A 7645-nucleotide genomic window follows, 5' to 3' on the forward strand; every position below is an offset into this window, starting at 1 on the left:
AACTGATGTGATATGGATACTTATATAGCGCCTATCCGAGGTCGGAGACCAAGCTCTAAGCGCTTTGCAAACTCGGGTGGTCACTTGCACAACTGGCTGCCTACCTAGGTAGAGCCAACTGTCGTCTGCCTTTGGGCGTTCATCACTCAGGCATGGAACATGACACAGACACATGTGTAAGTATATAGGGATGAGAGTGAGAAAGGGTAAGATTCGGAAGAGATTCGTAGGGCAACACGTGGTATGGACGGATGAGAGTGGAAAAGTGTAAGATTCAGAAGAGATTCGAACGGCTACATGCAGTATTGTGGAAAGAGAGTGGGAAAATGTAAGAATCAGAAGACTAGAGACTCGTATGGGGTGTGGGAAAGCGTAAGAATCAGAAAAAAAAGACTCGAAGGGAGAGTCAGTGGGAAAGTGTAGGAATCAGAAAAGACACTATGGGCCACATGTAGTTTATGGAGATGAGAGCGAGAAATTGTAAGATTCAGAACTTGACAGATTCCTAAGAAGAGTGGGGAAAGTGTAAGAATCTGAAGAGACTCGTTGAGCTACACGTAGTATTGGGGGAAGATAGTGCCGAGTGCCGCAAAAGTGCAAGAATCAGAAAAGACTCGTAAGGAGAGTCCCAGTGCGAAAGTGTAAGAATCAGAAGCGGAGACTCGTAAGGAGAGCAGGAAAGTGTAAGAATCAGAAAAAACTGGTAAGGAGAGTGGGAAAGTGTAAGAATCAGAAGAGACTCGTAAGGAGAGTGGGAAAGTGTAAGAATCAGAAGAGACTCGTAAGGAGAGTGGGAAAGTGTAAGAATCAGAAGAGACTCGTAAGGAGAGTGGGAAAGTGTAAGAATCAGAAGAGACTCGTAACTGAGAAGAGTGGAAAAGTGTGAGAATCAACAGAGATTGGTAGAGCTAAATGTAAAGGGAGGAATGAGAGTTGGACATTATAATCTTTTTTTTTTAGGCCCATTGGAGCGGTCAGTATAAAATAGGTCGTAAGGTTTCTTTCTTCAATAGCATTATTTTTGCTTTCAGTTTCAAGACATGAGCATGAAGGTACAAGAGAGATAGAGAGACAGTCAGACAGACAGACAGACATAGACAGGCATAGACAGACATAGACAAAGACAGACACACACACACAGACAAACAGACACACAGACACAAAACACACACACACACACACACACACACACACACACACACACACACACACACACACACGTTGACACCCCAGTCCCCTATACACAAATGCACACGCACCCCTAACACCCCATCAGGCTGCCCCTCTCCCAAAAAAACATCCACTCAACAACAACCACACTCACCTCCACACCCAACACCCCACCACCAACAATCCCGCACCCACACCAAGCCATACATACACCCCCCCACACTCCCATCCCGCCTCCCGACCCCACCCCAAACATCCACCCACCACCACCACACACACCACCACCACCCCAACACACCCTCACACCCAACAAGCCCACACCCACACCAACCCATACATACATTCCCCACCCTCCCTTCGTGCCCCCCGCCCCCTCCCCCTCCCGAAACATCCACCCACACACAGCACCGCCACCCCAACACATCCCCACACCCAACAAGCCCCCCCCCCCCCCCCTCACCACATCCCCTCCTTCCCGCCCTCCCCCTTCCCCCTCTAACACCCCTCACCCCCCCCCCCCCCACCCCCCGCCCACCCACCCCAAAAAACACACACACACACACACACCCGCCACCACCACCACTCCTCCAAAACTCACAATTCTTCTTCACTTCTTCGGGCGTCTTGGAGGAGAGCAAGGAGAGGACCCTGAGGAAGCCCTCAGGGTGGATCCGCTGGGTCTCCTCGTCCAGGTTGGCCTCCAGCACGCTGGCGGCGAACTTGTTGCCCGTGAACTCCGTCATCGTCAGGCAGTCGGCCAGCGTCACCCCCTCCTCCCCACCCGCCGAGCTGTCGTAGGCCGCGTACCTCTTCATCAGCTGCTGCACCTCCTTCTGGCTGACTTGGGTGTGGGGGATCAGAAGAGACACACAAGATTACACGTAAGGCCGGGGATGAGAGCAAGAGAGTGTAAGAATCAGACAGAAGAGATTTGTAGAGTTACACGTGGTGTGTGGGGGTGTGGGTGGGGTGAGAGTAAGAAGTATCAGCATCAGTAGTTCAAGGAGGCGTTACTGCGTTCGGACAAATCCATATACGCTACACCACATCTGCCAAGCAGATGCCTGACCAGCAGCGTAACCCAACGCGCTTGGTCAGCCCTTGAGAAGAATAAAATAAAATAAAATGAAATAAAATAAAATAATAAAATAAAATAACAAAACAAAACAAAACAAACAAAAAGTAAGTAAATAAATAAATAAATAAATTTAATAAAAAGAAATAAGTAAATAAATAGATAAATGATTGATAAATACATAAAAGAGAACTACTACTAACAATGATAATATTTATAAGGCGCAAAAACTTGATGAAGTCAACCGTGTAAGCGTACCAAAAAATAAAAATGAAAATAAATAAATAAATAAAAAAGACAACAATGATGATAAATAATCAAATAAATGAGAGTAAGAAAGATGAGAGTAAGAGAGTGTAAGAATCAAAAGAGATTTGTAAAGCTACACGTGGTGTAAGGGTGTGTGTGGGGTGAGAGTAAGAGAGTGTAAGAATCAAAAGAGATTTGTAGAGCTACACGTGGTGTATGGGTGTGGGTGGGGTGAGAGTAAGAGAGTGTAAGAATTAGAAGAGATTTGTAAAGCTACACGTGGTGTAAGGGTGTGTGTGGGGTGAGAGTAAGAGAGTGTAAGAATCAAAAGAGATTTGTAGAGCTACCGCGTAGTATAGAGGCATAAGAGTGAGGAAGAGTGAGAACCAGCACGTGGTATAGTGTGATAAGAGTGAGGAAGAGTGAGAACCAGCACGTGGTATAGTGTGATGAGAGTGAGGAAGAGTGAGAACCAGCACGTGGTATAGTGTGATGAGAGTGAGGAAGAGTGAGAACCAGCACGTGGTATAGTGTGATGACAGTGAGAAAGAATGAGAACCAGCACGTGGTATAGTGTGATGAGAGTGAGGAAGAGTGAGAACCAGCACATGGTATAGTGTGATGAGAGTGAGAAAGTGTAAGAACCAGCACGTGGTATAGTGTGATGAGAGTGAGAAAGTGTAAGAATCAGCACGTGGTATAGTGTGATGAGAGTGAGAAAGTGTAAGAATCAGCACATGGTATAGTGTGATGAGAGTGAGAAAGTGTAAGAATCAGCACGTGGTATAGTGTGATGAGAGGGAGAAAGTGTAAGAATCAGCAGAGATTTGTAGAGCTACACACAGTGATGAGAGTGAAAGGGGGGGATAGGGGGCGGGGGTTATTCTTTGTTTCATTATGCATCCTTTCTTTATTTCTTTATTCCTGTCTTTCTTGTTGTTAACTGTCCATGTGATATAGAGTGTTCTGACTTTTCTTTCCTTCCATCTTTCTTTCTTTCTGTCTCTCTGTATTTCAGTCTTCCCTTAATTTCCCACTCTCATTCTCTCCAGCTTACATGGGGTGTTGGCAGCCAGTGACTTGGCATTTCCAGAAGTTGGACCAGTGCCTCCTGATTCAGAATTTCCCTGTGGGAAAACAATTAATAGCAGATATAAAAACAACAACAACAGCAGCAGCAACAACAACAACAGTCAAAACGACAACATCAATTAAACCACACACACACACACACACACACACACACACACACACACACACACACACACACACACACACACACACACACACACACACACACACACACACACTGATAATGAGTATGAACTATCAGCACCAATCTAACAGATACCAACAAAAACAGCAAAGTTGATCGGCAGCAAGATATAATTTCATTATCAGCAGCTACAATAGTAGTAGCAATAGTAGTTGTAGTAGTAGGTAATCCCTTGCTTCAGCAACGTAGTTCTCCAGATCCAGAGTAGTAGTAGTTGTTGTGGTCACTGTTGTTTTATAGTTGTAGTAGCTGTAGCAGCAGCAGCAGGAATTTTACTAGCAGCTGTAACAACAGTTGTTGTTATAGTTGTTCTAACAGCAGCGGTTGTTGCAGTAGTTGTAGCAGCAATAGTTGTAATAATTGTATACTGTTAGCAGTGGTGGTTGTAGCAGTGGTTATAGCACCAGCAGTTGTTGTTGTGCTTATAGTAGCAGTAGTTGTTGTGGCAGTAGAGGTTATAGCAGTAGCAGTTCCAGCAGCAGCAGTAGTCGTATTGGTTGTAGTATTTGTTGTAGCAGTTCTTGTAGAAACAGCAGTTTTAGTTGTAGTAGCTACAGTTATAGAAGCAAACGTAGTGGTTGTAGTAGTAGCAGCAGTTCTACTAGAAGTGGGAACAGTAGCAGTAGTAGTAGTAGTAGCAGCAACAACAACTACAGCAGCAGCAGTAACAATCAGAGGAGCAGCAGCAGCAGAAACAGAACAGCAGAAGGGAGTGAATGAATGAATGAATGAATGAACTAGAAGCAGCAATGTGGATAGTAGTAGCAGAAGCAACAATGATTTTAACCAAAAAAACAACAACAATAGTAATAGTAGTAGTAGTGGTAGTAGTTGCAGCAGTTTGGACTAAACATAGTTGTAAGTGAGCAGGTAACTTTATGAACAAATTAATGAGCACATAGTAGTAGTAATAGCTGCAGCAGTTTTGACAAACTACAGTTGTAAATGACCAGGTAAATTTAATGAACAAATTAATGAGCACATGGTAGTACCAGCTGCAGCAGTTTTGACAAACCACAGTTGTTTTCAACCAGGTAAATTTAATGCACAGACTAATGAGCAAATGCAATGCAGTTCTGAACATATGAACAGAAGACAACAAACAAAAAAAGCATGCACATTGTGTGAAACACAAACAAGTCAAGTAAGATTGTTGTTGTCACTTTGTAAACTGGAGGAATGAAAATAATAAAACATATGTAATATAAACAAATATAGATTAGTTCTCTGCAGATTGTAAATACTTAACCTCTCTCTCTCTCTCTCTCTCTCTCTCTCTCTCTCTCTCTCTCTCTCTCTCATATACATGTATACACGAAAACACTGGACATGTGCACACACTGCACAGTAAACACACACACACACACACACACACACACACACACACACACACACACACACCTCTGATGCACTGAAAAAAATGAAGTAAATAAGTACACCCAACCAACAAAAACAATTGAATAGTCAACATGCATATGTATGTTATATATGATCAAAAAGGTTTTTTTCCAAGAACTGAACAAACTTTCCAGAATGGATATGAATGAAATAAATGAATAAATAAATAAATGATTGAACAAATAAATAAAATAAATAAATAGATACATAAATAAATAAAATTAATTAATTAATAAAGAAGAATGCAGAAGAAATGGGGATGGAGGTGTACTAGGGATGGGGTGTAGTGCTTTTAGGCAGCACAAGATCACATAGGAAAGAGGCTGGGAGTGGGGAAATTTTATATCTTACATGACAAGCATACAAGATTTCTAAAGAAACAAAGAAAGGAAAGAAAAGAGAAAAAAAAGAAAGAAAAAAAAAGAAAAGAAAGGAATGAAGGAAGAAAAAAAAAAGAACTGCTCTGATAACACATGTACATACCCAACCCACCTTCACACACACACACACACACACACACACACACACACACACACACACACACACTCACTCACTCACAAGTGTGTGCATTCCAACCTCTTGACAGAAAGTGAACAAGCAATAATGTAGTTTAAGAACAGATAAGAAGTCAACACAAGAGGTAATTAAAAAAAATTACTTTTCTTGGGAGGGAGGGAGGGTGGAATATCATGTTTTAGGGCAGCACAAGATTACATAAAGAAGAGATAAGCAGCAGGGAACATTTTAATTTTACATGATAAACATAAAAGATTTGCAACAAAAAAAAAAGAAACAAAGAAAGAGTGAAAGCATGTGCACACACACACACACACACACACACACACACACACACATGCACGCATACACACATGCAAGCACACACACACACACACACACACACACACACACACACACACACACACACACACACATGCAAAGAGAGAGGAGAGAAAGAGAGAGATGGAAAGAAGAGTTTGTTGTTTATCATTGCAAAGTGATAATCCTGGAAGAAAAGTCTACTGTCAAAGGCATAATTTTTGAGAGATGTATCAAGGTACAGTTGTTGTTTTTTATATGGAGGTTGAGGGGTGTGTGTGTGTAGGGGGTGGGTCATAACAGAAATATTAAGTGGAAGGCGGAACAGAGGTAAAATGACTATGGGAAAAATAGATGGTTGGAGATTGAAAGACTCTACAGCTTTCTTGATTAATCAACCTGACCTTGGCTTTGCTCTGTAAAACAATGTACAAAAGGGACAAACAAACTTTTTTTTTAATTAAAAAAAACCATTAATAAAAAAAAAGAGTGTTTCTCTGTTGTTGAGAAATGACAAGTCTATATTCATTAATACTAACAATTTTTTTAAACTGACACAGGACTGCATGTCACAAATCATAACTACCCAATCATATTCTTATTTAGGATATGATAAATGTCCAAGTAAAAAAACAAAACAAAAAAAACCTCAACAACAACAATTAATGGCCTTGATCTGATATACAGCATTAATCTCAACAAGAAGGATGGTCAAGGAAAATGTGTTTAGGTGATAAAAATGTTATTGAAATGCACACATTTCTTTGTTTTCTGTGTGTGTGTGTGTGTGTGTGTGTGTGTGTGTGTGTGTGTGTGTGTGTGTGTGTGTGTGTGCATTACAGACATATATGCATGCTCCCACCCTCCCTCCCTTCCTGCCTCTCTCTCTCTCTCTCTGCACACACACACACACACACACACACACACACACACACACACACACATGAATTATATACTGTCGTTAAAGATGTTGATACTGCCAGCCATATGAATTCCTTCCTTCCTTCCTTCCGTATTATGACCACAATCACATTTTGGTTATTCCGTCAGTGAATTGATTGCATGCTAAGCTTTCCCTAGTTAAATCTGTCATTCGCTTTCTTCAGAACAGTTTACCCCTTTCGTCTTGAGCCGTCTTTTAATACCTGTAACTAAAAACTAACTCGAAATACTGACCATAATTTTATCGGAAACGAATCGTCTCCGCTTCGTATGTCATGGGAAAAGACACGAGGAATGTTTATAGTTGGCAAGGTAACATTTCTGGTTTTCGACGTGAAGAGTTGAAAAGGGTCTTCATTCTAACGGCCTGCAATGTCGCGGAGAAAGAAATGGAGGTCGGGTTGGGAGGTTGTGTTTGACAAATGAAACCAAGGCTTTAGTTTTGCATTATGTTACTTCTGCAGGTTGTACCTGATGTATAGAAACCGTTGTCGCCGTAGACTACTGAAATCGGAGAAAAAAAGAAGAAGAAGAAGAAGAAGCAGAAAAAAAGGAGACCAAGAGTTAGTTCCTTTGCGGAAAAGTCTTGTTCCAGCGATGACTTCATCCCTAAAAATAGCGTTGGGTCGGCGGGAGGGAGAGGTGGAGGACAGCCCCTTGTCAATGATTGCACCATCACAGGAAATAAGCGGTGTAAGAAAGTGTGGTGGTGGCACCGG

General features: G+C 42.0%; 1 protein-coding gene across 2 annotated transcripts in view; it reads right to left on the bottom strand.

Annotated features, from left to right (window-relative positions):
• Window positions 1–7289, bottom strand: part of LOC143298208 (uncharacterized) — a 13665-nt gene extending 6376 nt beyond the window's left edge. The window contains exons 1-3 of one of the 2 annotated variants that reach the window (XM_076610995.1): window positions 7161–7289; window positions 3552–3621; window positions 1769–2011 (exon numbers count right to left, since the gene is read on the bottom strand). In XM_076610995.1, coding sequence (XP_076467110.1) covers window positions 1769–2011; window positions 3552–3621; window positions 7161–7163 — 316 coding nt within the window. In that variant the 5' untranslated portion in view covers window positions 7164–7289. The remainder of the gene's footprint in view (window positions 1–1768; window positions 2012–3551; window positions 3622–7160) is intronic. The other variant, XM_076610996.1, reaches the window with a different exon arrangement.
• Between the last annotated feature and the right edge of the window lie 356 nt (window positions 7290–7645).

The sequence above is a fragment of the Babylonia areolata genome, chromosome 23, assembly GCF_041734735.1.
Source record: "Babylonia areolata isolate BAREFJ2019XMU chromosome 23, ASM4173473v1, whole genome shotgun sequence".
Taxonomy (NCBI): Eukaryota; Metazoa; Mollusca; class Gastropoda; order Neogastropoda; family Buccinidae; genus Babylonia; species Babylonia areolata.